The 24,532-nt window shown below is 36.3% G+C and overlaps 1 protein-coding gene across 2 annotated transcripts in view; it reads right to left on the reverse strand.

The window, feature by feature from the left end:
- LOC129420700 (cGMP-dependent protein kinase 1) overlaps positions 1 to 24,532 on the reverse strand; it is a 189,729-nt gene that overhangs the window by 48,314 nt on the left and 116,883 nt on the right. For both annotated transcript variants that reach the window (XM_055175719.2, XM_055175718.2), the window contains exons 4-7: positions 23,452 to 23,557; positions 22,100 to 22,163; positions 12,876 to 12,953; positions 12,147 to 12,241 (exon numbers count right to left, since the gene is read on the reverse strand). In XM_055175719.2, the coding sequence (XP_055031694.2) occupies positions 12,147 to 12,241; positions 12,876 to 12,953; positions 22,100 to 22,163; positions 23,452 to 23,557 (343 nt within the window). The remainder of the gene's footprint in view (positions 1 to 12,146; positions 12,242 to 12,875; positions 12,954 to 22,099; positions 22,164 to 23,451; positions 23,558 to 24,532) is intronic.

Here is a 24,532-nt window from a genome sequence, read left to right on the forward strand (position 1 = left end):
CCTTGTGTAGTAAAAAAACAGGGGGTTGTTAGGGTTCAGGAAATTTCCCTTATTTTCAAATCCAATGTTGACAAGTATGCTCTCAGTGTTGGCAATAAGGATTGATTCATATGTTCTTATTAATATCAAACATTTATCAAACGTTTTGCAGCTAAAGCGGTTTATTGTTTTAATAACATTTTCCTTAAATCATTTTAAAACCACTGTGTGACAGCTGTCTATGTTTATAAAAAAAAAACAGTGTATCTGAATCTTAAAGTTGTATTTATTTGTCATATTTTCATTTTGTTATGTTCTTATTTTATCGCTGACTGTCTACTTAATTATTTAATTACTTAGTAATAATTTTATATTTGGCAATCATTGGTATTCTTTTTTGAGGAAAAATATTTTTCCCCTGCACATTTCTGTATATTACCACCTCAAATCATTTTCATAGGAAAAATATTACAAAAAAGTTGTGAAATCCTGAAGGGACTGATTAGAGACTTTAACCGGCTCTCATTAGATCTGAAATCAAAGTACTGAACATGCTAGTAGTAGTGCCAATAACATCCAATTATATCACTGACAGTGATTCTAATATCAAGCATCAATTGTACTCATGTGAGACCGGTACATGGAAACAACATTAGATTAGATTCAGAGAGACGTCTTCAAATGATGAGACAGAATGAGTGAGACAGCTCAACTCCCAGCAGTCAGTCAGTCAAACTTCATCTAATGTGAGTATATGAGAGAAAACTCAGGGCTGTCAATCAAACAAAACTGAACCCAAAGCCATTGATTGAATCAAAGTAACATTCAGAGAGTGATCTTTAACATTAAATCGTGTATAAACAAAGTATGATCCTATACTGTATATCAGAACTCTTTTCCAACAGTGAATAAACATCCTTTTGTTGGATATAAAGTAAAACATGTAGTTTCTTTATTTGGATAATTTTCACAAATATATAAAAAAAAATTATAAAAAAAGAAAACTTCAGAGGTCCCAAACAAGTGCATTTTATTTTGTGAAATATAATTTGATTTGGCTGTATGCCTTGTCCTCCAAGATCACTTTGTGTGTGTTTGTATATAGTTTTTCCTCCGCTGTGTAAACCTCATAAGAACAGAATGATCATGAGCTCTCATTTACATTTCCTTAAGTGCCAGCAATTGAATCGATTTGCTTGAACAAGGTGTTTTGCCTGAGAGGGACATGAAAGTTTATTTAGCATACAAGCTGTTGCACATCAAAGCGGTAGGCAGCCTTTAATCCACAAGACTCAGCTATTGTTATTCCTGTTACTTAGTTAAAGACCAAACTGCCCCCGTATCACACGAACGCAATTCAGAGCGCCTGAAATATGCTTTAAGATAAAACGCAGACTGTTTAAGATCATCCACTTCACTAGAGGACTGATTGGCTTGCAAAACACATTCACAAACGAGTAACCAACAACAAATAAAGACGGTAAGATTGTGTAGTAATTAAAGCTGAGAGCGAGATCAAAGCCATGAAGATGAAGAAGACACATCTGTTAAGAGTAACAGCTCTTCAGGTAAAAACTAATCCACAACACGCACAAACACACAAACGCAAACAAACACTGATTTATAAGCTTGTTTCCTTATTGAAACCTCAAAATTCTCCCAACAAGGTCAAAAATGTACTGGTATTCCTATATTTTATCCAGGTACATAGACAAACAAACACACAGCGAAGATTTTATTTGAATCAAACGTATGATTATACAGTATTTTCAAAAAACATAATATTAAAATTTATTCCTAATGTCTAATTTCAACTTAAGTATTTAAACACTTCTGAATTTAATGTACATTCATCTTTTACTTACTAGAGTCAAAGGAATCAGATTCAAAGGTCCACTTCTAATGACAACAGGGTGATTCTCACGGAATCCAGATTTAGAAGGTGTCCAACCTCAGATTTTTTAAAAAGCCCTTAAAGCCAATTTTTTTTTTTTTGCACAAGATTAAGGTCTGAACTTACTATAACCATTACACTGTAAAAAGTACTTTGCTGCCTTAAATTTAAAAAAAATATATACTTTTGTTAAATCAACTCAGATTTACAAGTCATGTCAACAGAGATGAGTTGTCACAACTTATAAAATTAAGTTGACTTTTCTCAACTATATTTTATAAGTTATAACAACTCACCTGTAGTTATTACAACTCATCTCTAGTCAAGATAAATAATAGTAAGTTGAAATGACTTGTAAATCCGCATTGATTCAACAAAAGTATTTTTTACAGTGTATTTTTAGAGGATTTTAAAAAATATTTCCTATAGAATTATTTAAATTTTTAGATTATCATTATCAAAAATTATCATTACCGCAACATGATATTACATCAAATATATGCATTTACAAACTCATGTTTCGGTATGAGAACTAAAAAGTTGTCTAGGTACTATGACAAACAAAATTTTAACTTTTAACTGGAGAGAAAAAATAAGAACTGCTTACACCTGGTAGCCATCTTGAGTGTCACAGTCAATTATGTCCCTTCCATCAATTTTTTTTTAGATGTTAGTTCCTTGAGGGCTTAAACAATGATTGAAAATTGTTGCAGAGGATGAGAAAAATTTCTGGGACACATTTATATTCCTTATTATTGTCTCTACATTTACCAATACCACATGTTTCTTTCCTGTAAATGTTTAAAGGTGCAGTGTGTAATTTTTAGAAGGATAATTTGACAGAAATGCCAAATAATATACAGTCTTGTTCAAAATAATAGCAGTACAATGTGACTAACCAGAATAATCAAGGTTTTTAGTATATTTTTTATTGCTACGTGGCAAACAAGTTACCAGTAGGTTCAGTAGATTCTCAGAAAACAAACAAGACCCAGCATTCATGATATGCACGCTCTTATGGCTGTGCAATTGGGCAATTAGTTGAAAGGGGTGTGTTCAAAAAATAGCAGTGTCTACCTTTGACTGTACAAACTCAAAACTATTTTGTACAAACATTTTTTTTTCTGGGATTTAGCAATCCTGTGAATCACTAAACTAATATTTAGTTGTATGACCACATTTTTATAAAACTGCTTGACATCTGTGTGGCATGGAGTCAACCAACTTGTGGCACCTCTCAGCTGTTATTCCACTCCATGATTCTTTAACAACATTCCACAATTCATTCACATTTCTTGGTTTTGCTTTAGAAACAGCATTTTTGATATCACCCCACAAGTTCTCAATTGGATTAAGGTCTGGAGATTGGGCTGGCCACGCCATAACATTAATTTTGTTGGTTTGGAACCAAGACTTTGCCCGTTTACTAGTGTGTTTTGGGTCATTGTCTTGTTGAAACAACCATTTCAAGGGCATGTCCTCTTCAGCATAGGGCAACATGACCTCTTCAAGTATTTTAACATATGCAAACTGATCCAGGATCCCTGGTATGCGATAAATAGGCCCAACACCATAGTAGGAGAAACATGCCCATATCATGATGCTTGCACCTCCATGCTTCACTGTTTTCACTGTGTACTGTGGCTTGAATTCAGAGTTTGGGGGTCGTCTCACAAACTGCCTGTGGCCCTTGGACCCAAAAAGAACAATTTTACTCTCATCAGTCCACAAAATGTTCCTCCATTTCTCTTTAGGCCAGTTGATGTGTTCTTTGGCAAATTGTAACCTCTTCTGCACATGCCTTTTTTTTAACAGAGGGACTTTGCGGGGGATTCTTGAAAATAGATTAGCTTCACACAGACGTCTTCTAACTGTCACAGTACTTACAGGTTACTCCAGACTGTCTTTGATCATCCTGGAGGTGATCATTGGCTGAGCCTTTGCCATTCTGGTTATTCTTCTATCCATTTTGATGGTTGTCTTCCGTTTTCTTCCACGTCTCTCTGGTTTTGCTCTCAATTTTAAGGCATTGGAGATCATTTTAGCTGAACAGCCTATCATTTTTTGCACCTCTTTATAGGTTTTCCCCTCTCCAATCAACTTTTTAATCAAAGTACGCTGTTCTTCTGAACAATGTCTTGAACGACCCATTTTCCTCAGCTTTTAAATGCAGGTTCAACAAGTGTTGGCTTCTTCCTTAAATAGGGGCCACCTGATTCACACCTGTTTCTTCACAAAATTGATGACCACAGTGATCGAATGCCACACTGCTATTTTTTTGAACACACCCCTTTCAACTAATTCAACTAATTGCCCAATTGCACAGCCTTAAGAGCGTGCATATCATGAATGCTGGGTCTCATTTGTTTTCTGAGAATCTACTGAACCTACTGGTAACTTGTTTGCCACGTAGCAATAAAAAAATATACTAAAAACCTTGATTATTCTGGTTAGTCACATTGTACTGCTATTATTTTGAACAATACTGTACAAAACTATATTATCAGGGGTGTATAAAGATCTTTCATAATGAACCGTTATGTGTTTATTAACTTAGAACGAGACCTTTTTATCTACATACACCGAGGGTCCCCTTACATGGAAGTCACCATTTTGTGCTGCCATTTTTCTACAGAAACCCTTAACGGACACATTTTTTTACTAAGTTGTTTCTGACGATGACATGTTTGTTGGGTGGCGGCTAACGTAGCTTCTCTATGTGTTTCAAAAGCGAGGGGTGAGCTGTGGACTAAGCCATTGGTTGCAATTCGCAACCTCACCACTAGATGCCGCTAAACTAAACACACAGCACCTTTAAAGTATAACATGCACTGAAGCTTTTTATTTTTTAGATTTTTTATTATAATATTTCCATGTCAAAGAACCCAAATCCATGGACATGTTGCGGTAATGAAAATTTTCTCCTTAAATGTGGAAAAAACAACAAAATTGTTTTGTATGATGTCATTTGAAATCATGTGCAAAATAGTACGTAAAGAGATGTTTGTAACTGCATCTTATTTTGATACTCTTACTTTGCATTTACTTTTTTATCAAAATGTTTCATGACACCTCATAAGTCTAATTTCGCGAGAATCACCCAACTACTTTGTGATTCTGAGATCATGGCAAAAGTAGGGATGTGCACGAATGGTCAAAAAGAAAATCTTTTACAGATTTTAATGAAAAATATACAAGAAAATTAATTTGTATGTATTTCTGATTGTTTTGTCAATTCAGACCACAGACAAATTTTTAACGCCGGGTTGTCTGTTTTTGTTCAGCGATTCACGTGTTATTTAGACGTGCGGCTATGCCGCATCAATGGATCAAGAGAAATTTGTTAGCTTTCTGTTATATAGTCTACTTTACTTTGTTATAAAAAGCTAAAAGAGACCTACACGGAGAACAAAACAAAACAGAGAACATTTATTATATGCGATGCTCTATTGAAAAAGAATGAATTAAGCTCAGAAGCTTGATAAGGTATCAAGTCAGTTTTAATTTATTTGTAAAATAATGTTAAATTCAGATATTTTTGTTTGATCGTCTGTTGTTCTTACCGGATCACCACGGAGAGAGTTTTCTTCGCAGCCAGCATTATTGTAGTCAAAAGAACAGGCTTTAGCAGGTAGGCTAAATATAGTTGTCTTTCTTCACAAAAACATGTCAGACTAAATAAAGAAGATATTTATATGCCAAGTGTGCAGTCTGTTATGCAGCCTCCGGGCTCTCACTTGGTGTTTCGAGTTTGTTTACACGATGATAGCGTATTTTAAGTCCTCAAACTTTAAACTTGGCTTGGGGTATAAGAATAAATGTTATGTAATATTTGGTATTATATAATTTCTGTAAGATCAAACAGTAATGAATTTGTACTAATGACCGACTTGAAACACAAAGGATTTAGACTTGGTTCCACATGGGGTTTTAATGTGATTTTTCTGCAGGCTAATTTTTTAAGAATAATTTTTAGATACACAGCAGAGGTGGAAAAAGTACTAAAATATTGTACTCAAGTAAAAGTAAAGTTACTTTAATAATATTTTATTTAAGTAAAAGTAAAGTTACTTGTCTAAAAATCTACTCAAGTAAAAGTAAAAAGTAAGTCATTTTAACTTTACTCAGAGTAAAAGTTACTTTTTTACAGCGGGGAGAGGTGGAGGATTCTAGTATAGTTCAAAAACGATAAGGGAATATAAATCTCAAACTAGTTGTTTTTAATTGTAGGAACATCTTTACAATTAAAGTGCAATAACAAAAAGTTAATAAAATAAAAAGCTTTTTTAAAGTAAGAAACATTTATGGAATTGTTTAATGATTTTTACAGGTGAGTTATGCACTTTTGAAGGTGGTCAGCAGCTTGTAAATACAATCACTATAGTAAGGTTGTAATTGATGTATTGCTGGTAACATACATTATTTTATTAAACTATATATCTAGTTTAAATGAGCATTTAATGAGATGAGTGCCATGTCTATATACATTTGACACGTTTATTATCTTCTTACGTCCCTGACCTGGGTGACCTTTATTCTTCTCTCTCTCTCTCTCTCTCTCTCTCTCTCTCGCGCTCTCTCTCTCTCTCTGCAATGTCTAATGAACTGCGCATTCTCAAGGATTTGTTTTTGACTTGACGCGAAGCTGCTAGACAGCGGAAGATAATGCGCATGGTATTAAAAACGCGTCGTGCAATTTCGTACTTAAGAGCATGAATCCTACCTTTCATAGAAATGAAACACTCGCTTCGCGTCAGTGGAAAGTGGTCGCTTAAATATGACCAGGGGTTTCTTTCATAAGATTTGAACTGAGGCGGGTCTGCATTAGCGCGCGCCTGTCTCGTCCGTCTCCATGGTTCTTTTTGCGCGTTCCCCCGGGCCCCGCCCATTTACATCCGTTGCGCGTCTTTATCACCTTGCTTTTTAAAAAAAATTTTTACTCAGTAACGGATATGATTTAAAATGTAGCGAAGTACAATACTTTAAATAAAACATACTTAAGTAAAAGTAAAAGTACAGATTTTAAAAACTACTCAAAAAAGTAAAAATACACAAAAAAAACTACTCAATTACAGTAACGTGAGTAAATGTAATTCGTTACTTTTTACCTCTGCACATATATACAGATTATAAGCTTAGCTTGTTGTGGATATGTCCTAATTAAAAACCTTCTGTGAAATTGTGACAAAATGAGAAATACACTGTAAAATTTTTTTGTAGAAATTACAGTATTACTGGGTATTACTGGCAACTAGCTGCCAGTAACTTACTGTAGATTTTACATTTATGTTACTTACTGGCAAACAGTTTGTTCAAAGTCTTTATCTTCTACAGTAAGTTACTGGCAACCAGCTGCATAATTACACAATTTTTTACAGTGAACATAAAACTTTAAAAACATATGTCATAATTAACGTTATTTAAAAAAAACTAATATTCGAATATTATTTTTTATGATCTCTAATATTCGATTTTATTTTATTTTATTTTATTTATGAAAATGCCCATCCCTAGACAAAAGCACTTTTTATTTTTGAAATTTATCATGTTAATATTCTAGTGCAGTGTATTGTAATATAGACCTCAGGTTCTCAATCATCTCTTTTCTCCTCTGATCTCAGTTCAGAAACAACACTGAAAGTTTCACTTTCTGGTTGATAGACCGCACTGACCTAAAATGAACCATTACATTAAGACTACCTTTTGATTTTACTGTACAGGACATTGAGATTCATCTCACAAATCCCTGAAAGCAAATCTTGGTGGATAGAAGTGCCAAAGGTCTGACTGTCCTCTCTGATCAAAGCTTTCATTTCATCATGTTTTATACTGTACTGTATCTCTGATTCAAACTAAATCTTTCTCCTACAGTTGTGTGCGATCTTATTCAAAGACAAACTGAGAGTACTGCTCAAGTCTTTACAAAAATATACTGTTTCAAATCTATTTAGGTAAATGTCTAACAATAACACAATTAAAAGATTCCACTTGTATCCACTAGAGGTCATCACTGCACACTACAAAAGCTTTTAAAAAAAATTAATAATGGAAGTAAATGTATACATTTGTCTGTAAAATGTTTCTTCGCTTAGATCTGAGTGATGCTGCCTGCGCAGTAGAAATACCACAGTTGATATGTCTTCATGTTGAATGAAGTATTTACACAGTATTTAAAGGCGGAGTCCACGATGTTTGAAAAACGCGTTGGAAAAGGAGACGGGCCGACTACCAAAACACACTTATAGCCAATCAAATCAAATCAAATGCCGGGTTGCGTATGTGTGGGGCGGGTCTATCAACAGAAGGTCCAGATTATATTGGGGTAAGGGCGTGTTTGTTTAGGTGATTTCAAATATCAACATTGGCTTTCAAACATCATGGACTCCGCCTTTAAATGCACTAGCAGTGCAGCTGTATTTATAAATGCACACCTTTCACAACACAGCAGCATCACTACAGGACCAACAACACAGGAGAATTCAGCTTTCTCTACTACTGCGTTATTTTATAAGCAATGTGAATGGGTTTATTTATAGCGTTACTCCATCTGCTATACCTATAAATGTGAAAATAAACCATAGTATTAATATAGTAAAAGTAAAAAATGCAGCATGAAGTTTAAACAACTTGCTTTTTTGTTAAGTTTTTAATTAATTTATTGTGGATTCATTACTATTTCTACTATCATAATTTTACTAAAACATCATGGATAAACTATGTTTACTATGGTAAGACAACAGTAAATGTGTGGTTATTATGTTTCACTCCAAATACTGTAGATAAACTACAGTATGGCTACTGTAGTACAACCATGTCAAATTTTCATAAGGGTTGTAAAAAAGAATCATTCAATTTATTCCTGTGTAAGTTCATTGTACGCTTCTGTGATTTTCTAATCTTTAATATATCTTCATCGTCTGTACCCTCAGACACAAGATAACTGAATATGTCAACATGTTGACTGCTCAGTAAAGGAGAAAGCGCTCGGCATGGCCATCGGCTGAGGAACAACAGACTAAGTTATGTTGTTTATGGTCTTTGCTAAATCCTCTTCTTGCCTGTGCTGCCACTGTGAACTAATGGTTTCATTGCTTGTTGACATTAAGAACTTTAAAGTAATATAAACCTCAGTTTTAGAGCTGTTCATGCAGTAATGTTTAACTAAAGACATGATGCTTAATGTTAAAAAAACGTGCATAATGGAAAAAGCATAATGGAGTCTTATGAGTAAGGTGGACACACAGCCCAAGTTAAATATGCCAGCGCTCCAGTAACATTATCTCATTGGTTTCTAATAACATGACATCATGAAACAAAACCTACACTGCAATATTTGAATTAGGTTTGATTTCAGCCAATAAAAAGTTTCATATTAATACATTTTGCAGACAAATGTTTTACTGTAGAAACATGGAGAAATGAAATGTGTTTTATTTAAATTAATCTTTGTGTTTAGCTGAAGAAAAAGTTTTGCTCATGTAGGATGAAGAGAGATTTTGATCTCTTCCTGTAATGGGGCGTACACACCAAATCAACGATTTGAGCGAGTAGATTACATACAAAGACAAACAGACGTGAACTTGCAGGGGCGATGCCAATCACATGAATTAGGAGGCGCGACTGCTGTAAAAACATGCACTATTTATCTCAAATGCGTCTTCGGGCAAGGTGAAAATATTCGACTCCAGGGAAAAATTCATATGACGCAAAATAAAATCCAGCGAGTAATCTAGAGCAAGGAACGCGATGGTGCCTGTTTAGTGTGTTCGCAGCATCATGAGGCATACACACCAAACGCGAATGCAATGGTTTGCGCAAGTAGATAACAAAAGTCAATGCAAGACGCAAATAGACACAAGCTCATGCAGGGCGAGGCAAATGACACAAATTGGGTGACACGATTGCTGCGAAAATGCACACTATTTGCCTCAAACGCATCTTTGCGCAAGTTGAAAATATTCAACCCCAGCGAAAAATTTGCATGACATGAAGTTTATTTAACTAAGTTCGGGAGGAGCAATTGCTGTGAAAACGCGCACTATTTACTTCAAACACATCTTCGCGCAAGGTGAAAATATTCAAATGCAGCGAAGAATTTGCATAACACTAAGTTAAATCCCACGAGTAATCTACAGCGAGGAATGCAATGCTTTGCACTTGGTGTGTATGCGTAATGGGGCGTACACATCAAACGCGAATGCAATGATTTGCGTGAGTAGATTATATACAAAGTCAATGCAAAGACGCAAATAGACCCAAACTCACGTGGGCCGATGCGAATGATGTGAATTGGGTGGAGCGATTGCTGCGGAAATGCATGCTATTCACCTCAAACGCCTCTTTGCACAAGTTGAAAATATTCAACTCCACAAAAAATTTGCATAACACGAAGTCAAATCCCACAAGCAATCTAGAGCGAGAGACGCAATGTTTTGCATTTGGTGTGTACACCCCATTATTATGCTATGTACACACCAAACGCGAGGGATTGCATTTCTCGCTCTAGATTGCTTGTGGGATTTGACGTGTCATGCAAATTTTAGCTGGAGTTGAATATTTTCAATGATTTGTGTGAGTAGATTACATACAAAGTCAATGCAAATATGCAAATAGACGCAAATAGACGCATGCCGATGTGAATGACGCAAATTGTGAGGTGCAATTGCTGTGAAAACGCACGCTATTCACCTGAAAAGCGTCATAGAGCAAGTTGAAAATATTTAACTTCGGCGAAAAATTTTGCATAGAATGAGGAGAAAGATTTCGATCTCTTCCTGTAACACACCAAACATGAAATCAATGGTTTGCGTGAGTAAATTACATACAAAGTCAATGCAAATACGCAAATAGATGCAAAGTCACGCAGGCCGATGTGAATTACGCAAATTGTGAGGCGTAATTGCTGTTAAAATGCACACTATTCGCCTCAAAAGCATCTTCGAGCAAGTTGATAATTTTTAACTTCAGCGAAATATTTGCATAAAATGAAGAGAAAGATTTTGATCTCTTCCTGTAATGGGGCGTACACACCAAACAGGAAATCAACGGTTTGCGTGAGTAAATTACATACAAAGTCAATGCAAATACGCAAATAGATGCAAAGTCATGCAGGCCGATGCGAGTTACGCAAATTGTGAGGCGTAATTGCTGTTAAAATGCACACTATTCGCCTCAAAAGCATCTTCGTGCAAGTTGATAATTTTTAACTTCAGTGAAATATTTGCATAAAATGAAGAGAAAGATTTTGATCTCTTCCTGTAATGGGGCGTACACACAAAACACGAAATCAACGGTTTGCGTGAGTAGATTACATACAAAGTCAATGCAAATAGATGCAAACTCGCGCATGCCAATGCGACTGACGTGAATTGTGAGGTGTAATTGCTGTGAAAACGCATGCTATTCCCCTCAAAGGTGTCTTCGCGCAAGTTGAAAATATTTAACTTCTGCGAAAAATTTGCATAAAATGAAGAGAAAGATTTTGATCTCTTCCTGTAATAGGGCGTACACACCAAACATGAAATCAACAGTTTGCATGAGTAGATTACATACAAAGTCAATGCAAATACACAAATAGATGCAAAGTCACGCAGGCCGATGCAAATTACACAAACTGTGAGGCGTAATTGCTGTTAAAACACACGCTATTCGCCTCAAAAGCATCTTCGAGCAAGTTGATCATTTTTAACTTCAGCGAAATATTTGCATAAAATGAAGAGAAAGATTTTGATCTCTTCTTGTAATTGGGCGTACACACCAAACACAAAATCAACGGTTTGCGTGAGTAAATTACATACAAAGTCAATGCAAATAGACACAAACTTGCGCATGCCGATGCGAATGACGCGAATTGTGAGGTGTAATTGCTGTGAAAACGCACGCTATTCGCCTCAAAGGTGTCTTCGCACAAGTTGAAAATATTTAACTTCTGTGAAAAACACGCGCAATTCGCCTCAAAAGCATCTTCGCCCAAATTGAAAATATATAACTTCAGTGAAAATTTGCATGACACAAAGTTAAAGCTTGTGGGTAATCGAGGATTGCAAAGCTTCGCATATGGTGTGTATGCAGCATAAGAGAGTAAGTGTGGTATATGCTTTGTTTGTATGCGTATTAGTTTATTCTCAGTTATCAGTCCATTAAGCTTATCTGTGTGGCAAATGATCCATCGATGGTTTAATCGATGTCAATGACCAATTTAGGAAAGACAGACAGAGAGACACCAGCTGTGATTGATGGTCTATTTTACGTAATGTAAAATTCTGCTTTATACCCTTGAAGAGCTCTTTCTCCAAACCAATCGCCTTTCCCCAGCGCTCGCAGGTAAACCGCAGTCCCATTGGGTGAATCCTCTCGAGTAACATTCACCTGTAATTACAGATTATTGATCATTAAAAGCTTTCATTATGCATATTCTGTCAGACAGCAGTGCCATATTTTAAAGGAAAAGTATGTAGGATGGTGGCCAAAACTGGTATTGCAATAACAAAACTTGTGGCTAAAACTGGTACTGCAATCACCCAACTGGTGGCCAATACACAACTTGACAACATAAACATCAGTTGAGGGCTGCAACTCCACTTTTTAAATGACAATATCCTGGCCGGACCACTGTTTGTCAGTGATATAAATATTTGAAATGAAAATGATTTCTTAATGTCTAGTGAAACATCAGGGCCATTTTATGATTAATTGATATACATTTCTTACATACTGTTCCTTTAAATTGAACTGCTACATAAAGGTTTTGTCTGTCTTATAATATTCACAGTAATGAGCTTTTACTTTGGCACAAAACAGCAGTAACAGAGCTTAGAGTTAAATCTCACACCCATTCATAAAACTTACTGCACTACTGGTAATGCTTAAAGCATTGTTTTCAAGTCAGAAAAACATTTGGATGTTATGTTGCTTTTTAATAATTCATGCATCGACTGGCTAGAGGTTTGCGGGTGTTAGACCTGCATGAAAGCTAAAGCGTTTGATTCAGATAAGATCTTACCTTTCCTTTGCTAATGATAAAGAATGTGTCCCCTCTGGCACCTTGTCTAATAATGTACTCTCCATCACTGTAGTGTGTCTGAGAAAAGAGATAAAGTGAGAGAGTATTAAACAAGTGCCATTTTTCCATCTGTCCAATTTCAACAGTGTTGCTCCATCACAGCCAGCCTCAAGCTATGAAGAAGACGCCGTTTCAATCAAGCAACAGTCTTCTGCGAGGCTGTCACACCAAAACAAGACCTTACAAATAAACGGTCATATTTCCACAAACACAACACAGACAGAGTACAGTAGTGGTTCTCAAACTGGGGGGCGGGTTGCAAGATGGTCCCAGGGGGCCCCAGTCAAGAGGCGTCATGCCCATTCAAACTGAGGGGGCATGTGCCCCCTTGTTTTTTTTTAGCCAAATGGATTTTGCATGCAACCTCAAAATCAAAGAAGCGTCCATAAATCTGTCTTTTAATCTGTTTAATATGCAAAATATTATCAATTCTTTGCTGCATCCTTGTCACTTTTCGGAGATTTTCGCCCGTTCGATCTTGTTACATTACTATATCTAGGCGACAGGCACTGCAGACAGCACAGTCGCAGACGTCACGCTAACGGGCTCTTTGCTGTTGCTGATGCATTTTTCTATTTTGCATTTTTGGAATTAAAACGTAAGAAACGCTCACAACATTTCCAAACCCCAGTACGGTAATGTGCAGTTAACCTACTCTGTGTAGAAAATGTATGATTTAAAATGTGACCGTCTTGACATTATATTAGTAGATTTCTAAATTAATCTTGGTACAACTCCAAAGTTCACCAGAGTTTACGGGGGCGCGGAATCACACTTAATGCAATAATGTGTTCCTCTAAAAATTGTATCTACAATTTTTTTTAATCATTATTGAACATTAAAATCAATCACCTGGATATAGCTTATGTAATTTTCGTTGTTTATATACTTTATGGATTTAAAATGACATAAATTTTATAGAATTATGCAGTTGTGGTGCAAAATGCATTAGTGACACAATTAAACAAGTAATTTATTAAAACTTAAATAAATAAAACATGACATTTCAGATGTAAATATGATATCAATATGTAATTATTCCAATTAATGAGTATTTGATATGAAAGTTAGTCAACACTTTTATTTTGGAGGTTTTTGCATGAAAGCAGGAGTGTTCAGATTGTTAGAAATGTAAGTGCCATGGAAAAGAGTGAAAGCTCTTTAATATTTCGTTTGAGGTCTGTGTATGCACAAATTTCTGTGAGCTGTGCACACTGTGCCCCTTAAAAAAAATTGGTGCATGACGCCCCAGGCCCCAGTTATATGACATTTTATGACAAAGTACATTCATTTATCATAAACTCAATGTATTTAAACCTCAGAAAAGAAGGCTACTAACCAACAGCACTGTATAATTTAATATATTCTGTTTAATTTATAGGGGCAATAAGTAAGATTTACCCCCATCTAGTGGTGGAATTGTATTTTGCATTCAAATGAATAGTGCTCTCTAGCGCCTCGCTTTTTCAAATGTGTTGCAACTACGGTAGCCGTTATGTACTCACTGATCTCCTTGTCTGTTTCAGCTGGTTCACGTGTTCTGAACGAAAACGCGTTGTGGAAACTAGTGCTTTTTGTCCCTCTCTGCTATTATAGTTTATCAATACGGCGGAACGACATAGAAGCCTCCTTGGACTTACCCGTTCAATGTAAGTAAAGAGAAGAAATTCTAGGCTTACAAAGAAAAGTCAGATAACTGGCAGAGGTCATTTTACACCAACGAGGACATATTTGAATAAAGACATTGATTTTGATTAATAAAACCCTTCAAACCCTGAATGAAGGGATGCACCGTACACAAGGGGGTCTCACACCGAAAACTTAGAGAAACAATGCAGTACAGTATCATGTCAGGTGAAAGGGCCAGAGGGAGCAAACCTGCAACATGACCACTGACATTAACAAACATGTGAAAATCTGAAAGTCCTGCTATTCATGCAAACAAAACTGTTTGTCATTGATTGTTGGTCAAGGCCAAACAGTTTCCTCTTGTGTTTCTAGAGAGGAACCTCTGGACATCAAGGCCCACACACCAGTCATAATTTCAGAGATTAAACTCCAAAGGCCTCACAGCTCTGAAGTAAAACTGACTGTAAAGCAGATACAGTTTTTGCGGCTGAACCGAGAATTGAATTGAATTGTGCAGACTGTGTGAAAATCTTCATCTCAGCTTCTAAAAGCGGTCGTGCAAGTTCAAGGTTGTAAATCTGTAGATACTGCATAGATTTAAATCTCTTGCTTAATTACCAGAGGATAAAACTTTGATTCAGTAATGAGTAAAACTGGGCAAAACAGAAATCAGGGTAATGCATGTTATATTTTAAAGGTGACATAGAATGATTGAACGTAGTATTTATCCTCGTTCTGTGATGTGACATGTAGACAAAAATTTTTTTGTTTGGGTCTGTAATGCCTTAGAAGCTTCCTAAAATCCTAAAATCAGATAGCTCTATTAGGGTGGGGGATTTTAAACAAGTGGTTTTGCACCTATTTGGCTCCCTCTACTGGCTTAACTTGTAATCTCATTACTGATTGGCTGACTTTGCTGCCACTCAAAAAATGTAGCCAATTATTTTAAAGTGGAGGGGCAGTTAGATGCCTGTGAAGTCATAAGCATCAGTTATTCAGATTGGGCTGTTTTCTGGATGACATTTTTAAAAGAGGAATTTCTATGAGACTGAGATGTTTAGCATGTTTTGCACTTTTTGTATGTTTGTGAATGTGGGTAGATTACCATTATTCAACAAAGACAAGGTAAAAATGGTTTTTCATTCTCTGTCCCCTTTAAAACAGTCATAATCTTACAGAATTTTAAAACGCATTTCATTACTATAGTGTTGTGCACGAAGACCCACATCCAAGTGATAAAATATAACACATTAACAAAACAGTTAAAGGAAAGAAGTTAAGTATGTCTTTGTCTGTCTGCATGTATCTGTGTGAGTCTGTGTGTGGTGGGGGGTCATATATGTGGTTTGAAATGAATAGTGCATAATGACATGTTTATTATGCTATACGGCTATATGATTTTTAACGGCGGAAAAACATACTAAATTGTACCTTACCTTACCATGCAATAGACATTTTGTGCCTATTTTCCTAAATTTCACACTATTGTTTTCCATAAGAAGCAGTACTTTAGCTTTCAATAATTGGTCTCATTTCTCTTCTTTGGTATTTTGTGAGTCTGGTTGTATTTTTAAGACACTAGAGCTATATACAGACCTTATGGTTGAGGTAAAAGCTTTTAGATTCTGCAGGAAAATCAATTACTAATTACTCTAAGCATTTTGGTAAAGGTCAACTGAAACTCTGTAAAACCTTTCCTTGGTTACAACAAACCAGATGTCTCAAAGTTAAACAGAGTGATAAAGTTTTAATGAGAAACTTATATCTTTATCTGGAAAAAGTAAATGCTGCTATAACAAACACATATTTCATAAATAATCTTATGATGTTTTAGGGCCTTGATATTCTCTTAACAATCTCATGGTGAGAAAAAAGTCAATAACCATCTTTAGACCTTTAAAATTTTTGTCCTTGTGATCCACTGGAGGACTTTATCATCAAGCATCCATTTGGCCTCATTTTAAAAAATAATAAAACGGCATTTGCTGTAATCTGTCGCTTTTCAGATGCGTTTGATGCGAGTCATCAATGAAAGCTCTGTCTTTAAACTGAAATATCATCTCTGTCTTTTTTCATATCATATGAAAACTTCTGTGTGCTGAACATCTTCATGCTGGGCTATACAAGAAATAATAAATGAAATGTTTGCTTGTGATGCAGACAAAAATCTTTTTAAAGGTGCCATAAAATGTAAAACTAGAATGTGTTTACCTCAGCATATGAATAATAAGAGTTCTGCACATGGTAATGACATATCGTGAGAGCCTCAAATGTGTTTGTTTTCTAATTTTTATGTTAACCGCGTGCATGAAAAAGACTGCTGGAAAACAGACCAATCTTAACATAACACCACTGATCTATATAAATGACTGGATTGCGCATAGAACGCTTAACGTAACAGCGTGAGGTGAAGCCAGCGCAGAGTTCGAGCCGCCATCTTGGTATACCCAACCGGCAGACGGTGTCATTGACTTCCATTCAAAATCATCTTTTAAATTCACCCGCTTTACAGTGTGAATGTGTACGTAAATTAACTGTTAATTCTGGTGTTATTGGCAATGTTTATGTTTTAATCGGGCAGGAAAATGGATTTATAAAAAACCGTTAAGGTGAGTGTGTCTGCTGCGTTCTGTTAATGACACGGGTATAAATTATGAGAAAAGAAACAACCCTTTCAGACCATGTGTCAGATGCACAGACCATTTTTACCATCATTAAACTAGCAAAAGTGGATTCGCCCTAAGTGCACTTGTGCCATACGCTTTAGGGCCCCATGTCTGTCATGACAAACATTTGTTCATCAGGTCAGAAGCTGTATGATCTTCTCAATGTTTAACTCCATGGGGTCCAAAAACGCGGTGCCCGTTTTGACGTGTTTTCTCCTCATCAGCGCAAAATCAACTTAAAATACTCCATCATTAATATCATACACTTACTTGTTAGACATCACTTAAAACTTAAAATGGTCTACTTTTATCTGTGTACATTCACAATAACAAAAAATCTTTGTGTTTTATATTATTATTATATTATATTATTATTTCAAATACTTGTCACACGAACATGATACATATACTGTATCTAAAGAAAGCCTGAAATGTCTACACACTAATTACAATCAAAAACAAATTTTGCCTGTTTATATAATCTGTATTAAAGTAAAGAGAGACGTTTTCCTGGCTGACCTCATTATCGGTAATGAGGTTACGCCCACAGGCGGTACCTGCTATTCATTTGGAAATAAATAGGGACTCGAAACACTGACAAAGTAACAAGTCAGCCTATAGTACACTAAACTTACAGAAATGTCAGAGATGAGTCTAAGCAAGATTGTTATTTTAAAATCCTTAGTTGTTTTTCTTGTCTTGTCTTAGCCTTTTGACCATACACATAGGCTAATAAAAACATGTTTTTTTTATATACCTCAGGTTCACTTGAATTATGCAGCGACCAGTAAATAAACTGTAATGAAGTGTAAAAAATTCTACACAATACAAATCCATAATGTTATATTTTGTCCTTGCTATTTTTACCTTTAAAATGACAATGTAATTTCAGCTTGTGCTTAGAAATGCTTTTGCTATTCAATTCAAATCTATTTATATTAACATTGTAGCCAAGCAAGCAGCTTCAAGTGCATGCAAGCAGTACAAGTAAAACAAAATAAATCTAGGTTACTATTACTATTACTAGGTAATGCAAACACATTTCACATCTTCCTTAATTTATTTATAACGTGACATTATCCTTTAAAAAAGTTTTAAATGTAATAAAAATATCTTATGTTTTATATTTGTCTGGTGAAAAGTGCAGGGTGGTTGGCAGGGGCATAACCAGTGTGATGATCAGAATTAGTCAGTAACTAGTACTGAGCCCAGAGAGACTGCAGATAAAGCATCACGGGTAGCAGAGAGACAGAGAGATGTGGTGAGAGACAGACACAAGGCAGATGAGGGATGGTTGGATAAAATGAATATTTTTATAGCTGGTTCTCATGACACTCCGCACACCTGAGAAACAACCTGACAGTATTGACACCTAAACATGGTTAATAGATGTAAGAGAGAAACTAATTACAATTCAGTATATGTAAATATATTAAGATGACAACGCCGCTGGGCAGATTTGAAAAGGCAAATTAATTAAATAAATATCGCACCTAAGACTGAACGGATCTACAAAACATTCACAGTAATGGAATCTGGTTAATGAATTGAATTAATTGTAGTGGTTTATTACATACAAGTTTAGCCACTCAGAAGAACGTTTTAGAAAGATCAGTTCAGTGCTCCCTCTGGGTGGTTGCTAGGCAATAGCTGAGGTGTTTTAGGTGGTTGCCATAGTGACAAGCTGTTGCCAAGGTGTTCTGAATGAATGAAAAGTGAATTCTAGGTGGTTGCTAGGATGTTGCTAGATGATTGCAAGATGTTCAGTATACAGACTAAGTGGCTAAATTTCCATGTATAAAAACAGACAGACAGACAGCCAGACGGATGGAAAGACAGGACAGACAGACAGAAACACAGACAAAGACAGACAGCAGACATATAGGCAGGAAGACAGAAGTACAGAAAAAAGACAGACAGACGGGCAGACAGAAAGACAGGCAGACATATAGAGGGTTTCATCGGACGCACGTGATACACGTCTGGATCCAAACCTTACTTCCAGTTTCGTTTTTTTAATGGTCTAACTAGTTGCTAAACTGATCTCTTGAACAAATGCCTCGTCAAAAATAACTAATCTTTTGGTTTCCTATGTAGTCTATGTGTTGTTGTTTTGCTTGTTATATAAATAAACTAAGTTTAAAGTACTTTGTTGTTATTTATTATTAGCAGAGTTTACCGGAAGTTACGTGTGGACCGCGACAGCCGCATGTTTATGTTGTTACTGATGAAACCATCTATAGAACAACAGACAGACAAATGGACGGACAGACATACAGATGGACTAACAGAAAAACAGACAGACAGACGGACAGAAAGAAAGACAGATAGACATACAGGAATACAGACAGACAGAAAGAAAAACAGACAGACATAACATATCGACAGAAAAACAGACAGACGGACAGACAGAAAAACAGAAAGACAGAAAGAAAGACAGATAGACAGGCAGACAAACAGACAGAAAGAAAAACAGACAGGTCAGACAGACAGACAGAAAAAACAGACAGAAACACAGACAAACACAGACAGAAAGACAGACAGACAGAGCAACAGACAGACGAATGGACGGACAGACATATAGACGGACAGTCAGAATAACAGACAGACGGACGGACGGACATACAGAAAGAAAGACAGAAACACAGACAGATAGACAAGCAGATAGACATGCAGATAGACAGACTGGCAGACAAAAAAACAGACATACAGAAAGACAGACAGAAAAACAGACAAAGACAGACAGATGGACAAACAGACAGACGGACAGACAGAAAAACAGATAGATGGACGACAGACAGACAAAAAGAAAGACAGATAGACAGGCAGACAAACAGACAGAAAGAAAAACAGACAGGTCAGACAGACAGACAGACAGAAACACAGACAAACGCAGACAGACAGAGCAACAGACAGACGAATGGAAGGACAGACATATAGACGGACAGTCAGAATAACAGACAGACGGACGGACGGACAGACAGAAAGAAAGACAGAAACACAGACAGATAGACAAGCATATAGACATACAGGATGAAAGACAGACAGACAGACAGACAGACATAAAAGCAGATAGACAGACTGGCAGACAAAAAACAGACATACAGAAAGACAGACGGAAAAACAGACAAATACAGACAGATGGACAAACAGACAGACAGACAGAGAAAACAGACAGACAGGGAGACAGACAGACAGACAGACAGATGGACAAACAGACAGACAGACAGACAGACAGAGAGAGAAAACAGACAGACAGACAGAAACACAGACCGGCGGACAGAAAGACGGACAGGAAGACAGAAAGACAGACAGACAGACAGACAGAGGACCGACAGAAAAACAAACAAATGAACAGACAGACGAAAAGAAAGACAGAAAAATAGACAGGCAGACAAACAGACAGAAAGAAAAACAAACAGACATGACATACAGACAGAAAAATAAACAGACAGACAAACAAACAGACAGATAGAAAGAAATAAAAACAGACAGACAGGACAGACAGACGGACAGAAACACAAAGAAAGACAGACAGGCAGACATACAGACAGACGGATGGACAGACAGAACAACAGACAGATGAATGGACGGACAGACATATAGATGGACAGTCAGAATAACAGACAGATGGATGGACAGACAGAAAGAAAGAAAGACAGAAACACAGACAGATAGATGGACAGACATACATACAGGAGGACAGACAGACAGAAAGACAAAAAAACAGAAAGGACAGACAGACAGACAGACAGACAGACAGACAGACAGACAGACAGACAGACAGACAGACATACATAAAAGCAGACAGACAGATAGACAGACAGACAGACAGACTGGCAGACAAAAACCGACAGACAGAAAAACAGACAGACAGAAAAACAGACAGACAGGACAAAGACACAAAAAAAACAGACAGACAGACAGAAAAAAGACAAAGACAGACAGGCAGACATATGGACAAACAGACAGACATACAGACAAACAAAGAAAACAGACAGACATACAGAGCAACAGACAGACAGATGGACAGACAGACAGACAAACGCTACTACTGTTCTATAAGATGGATAGCAACAGGTGCACAGTAACCAGTGTGTCGAATGTTATGAGACCTGTTGGCATGCAAGATTGAAATTAAAAACTGTGAAGTTTTGCATTTATAATTAATACATTTATCTCAATTAAGAAGAAAGTCCCAAGGCAAGTCTGTGAATTTCATTCTGCTTTAAATTTCATTACATTCATGAATTTCAAATATGAAACATGATGACAATTAACAATACAATTAAACTGATTAATTTCCTTCATCTGGTCTCTGCATGAGAAGCTCCTTTGTTCCTGAAATATTCTGTTACATCACACGGGTTTGGGTCAGTTACACCCTCAAAAAAGCTTTTCTTCAGCACACACGGGTTTGCATAATTAAGCAGATGTTCCTCTCCAGAGGATATATACTCATCCTTACATTTATTTTGAGGAAACTTCTACATGCAGACAAGGGATTTGGGTCATCATCAGTGTTTTAAAAGCGTCAAAACACTTCAAGGCTTGGATTTTATAGAATAAACGGGGACATATTGTCTTGAGAGGTTAATCCATCCTATGTGTGTTTGTCAACATGACATATCCAGGTTATCTTAATGATAAGCTTCTCATGGGTATCACAGAACTACAGCTTTTAGAAAAGCACGGTTAAATCTCATGTTAGATCATAAATCACACAAACTGCATTGTGTAAATCTGTAAACAGTTTAAAGCGGATCAGAAGTTGTTGATATATTCAGGGGTTAGTTGATCAGAAGAGCACTATAGTGTTTCAGGAACTATAAGGCATTGAGTTAAAGTTCATAACTTGTTGACACTCACCTCCTCAAGCACATCAGCTAGTTTACTGAGAATCTCTTCTTGAAGACCTTGAAATGTTGGAACACTGTGAGAAACACAAAAGCAAGCTTATTTTAGGTCACCGTGTCAGGTTTGCTTCAAACAAACCAATTATTAGTATTTGGAAACTGTGAAGCAAAAAAAAATGACTGAAATGACTTTTAAGACATAAATAAAATGCACATGGGAGTAAAAGTGAGCGAAACTGACAAGCAGATAAAAGTCTGTCTCAGGTTGAGATGTGGAGGTGGACGTCTCGTGACATTTCGTTAAGAACAAAAGCTCACAAACATTTTAAAGAAGAAAAATGAGACAGACGTTTTCTGGAAGCGTTATGCTCTCGGTAGAATTATGACTCACATAATCAAATATCTAATAATATTGACATTTACTTCAATGAAATCAGCCAGCAGCATTACTAATGATTTGAACTTAAGAACATATTCTTGGGCAAATATCTTTGTTTGCTCGTATCTTGAATATTAATATTGCACAAAAATGCAGACAAGAGTCTCCAACACAAATAAAACGTCTACATTATTTCATCTAAAGACATCTCACTGAACACACTAACACATCTTAAGTTTCCACTAAAAGCTCATTTCATTTCCCTGACATCTTCAGCTGGACATTTTCCAGTAAAGCTCCTCTGGGGGACTCTGGGAAATGTCATTTTCTCTGAGACTCTTAATGCATAACATTATTTTGTGTCACCAGACATTTTGGAGTGCAAGATTGAATGAATATCTAAAACTGACTAACCTCTTAAGTTTAACATTGCAGAATATGATTCACAGGAAACTATTACCTATCAAAATCCACCAGAACACCCTAGCAACCATCCTAAAAAAACATAGCGACCGCCCACATCACCCTAACAGCATTCACATTTTCTTAAAAAGATACACAAATCCAGTTTCCTAACATTGCATACTGAAATATAAATGCAAAATCCTCATTGCATAATGCAGTGGGCTTTATTGGAGGAGAAGTGTGAATGTGTTTTATAGCAGATTGCAGACGGTTTAATGAAGCAAAGCTATTCATAAATAACTTGAGGCTAAAAAACTTGGAAGAGACTCAAACTCTCATCTTTACAGAAAGCATTTTAATCATTACCTGCCTGTGCAACAAGACCAATAGATATGTCATTTAATAATGAATGCGTCAAAAAAAATTAATACATATTGTTTACAGCCATCTTACAATATAAAGTTTCAAACTTTCACTTTAATGTTAAGTAACAGTAAAGGAGAGATGTGTAAATACCGTGCGATTGTGTTTACATGTGTGATATTTACTGATGAATAATCAATATTTCCTTTGGTTCTCACCTCTTGAGGAACTCCATGTATTCTGCGTGTTTGATGAGACCGGTTCTCATCATGATCGTCTGGAAACACTGTCGATCGATGGCCCATAACTTCACATTTGTGAGGGCTAAAAAACAATACACATACAAAAAACATAATTATTACCTACATAGACACACACACACACTTACCGTACTTTCCGGACTATAAGCCGCACCGGAGTATAAGCTGAAAATTCATTGAATTGAATCAATTTTTTTAAGGTAAGTTGTTGCAATTAGTGCTGCACAATTAATCGCATCGCAATCGCAATCGCGATGTCAGCCTGTGCAATTATATGACAGCAAAATGTTGCAATTATATTAAAAAAATAAATGTGTGTACTTGTTAACACAAACTTTCTGATAACAGTTTGATGATTTTCCTTGCTGTTTAAAAAAAAAAGAAAAACAAAACAAAAAAGGCAGTGCACGTGTGGCATGCACGTGTGTGGTGTGCGTCGTCACTTGTGTGTGCGCAACGCGGAAATACCAGAGCGAAGATGGATGAAGAGGAGGTTGACAGTGATCTGGTAGTTAAAAAAAACTCTACGTCTGTTGTATGGCGGTATTTTGGATTTAGGATTACTGACACTGAACAGTTGCTACATCACGTGGCAATACGAAAACATTTCTAGTTTACAAATACACATTTTAGCATTATCACTAAACTGTGTGAGGATTTTCCTTAAAACCCATCAAGTTGACTGGCAATATTAGCATGAATAACCGCAATGGGAAAAATTACCCAAATCGTGCAGCCCTAGTTGCAATTTATTTAAGCTACATTTAAGCAAAAGTTTTATATTTTATTTTACTTTACTAATCTTTTTTGTTTAAATGTAGCTTAAATAAATTTATTGCAACCACTTACCTTAAAAAAATTGATAAAATTAATTGAATAATTTTTTCAGTGCATCATTCAAAATGCTAGCCTGGGTGCCAGCCGATCTTAGCCCCGCCCACCACATTTTGAAAAACGGTAGGATCGGTCTGGCGTTTTTCCGTTGAGGAGCTACTATGCGAGTCCCAAAGCTGGTCGACGAATCAAATTGTGAGGGCGG

This window comes from Misgurnus anguillicaudatus, chromosome 4 (assembly GCF_027580225.2).
Source record: "Misgurnus anguillicaudatus chromosome 4, ASM2758022v2, whole genome shotgun sequence".
Lineage (NCBI taxonomy): Eukaryota > Metazoa > Chordata > Actinopteri > Cypriniformes > Cobitidae > Misgurnus > Misgurnus anguillicaudatus.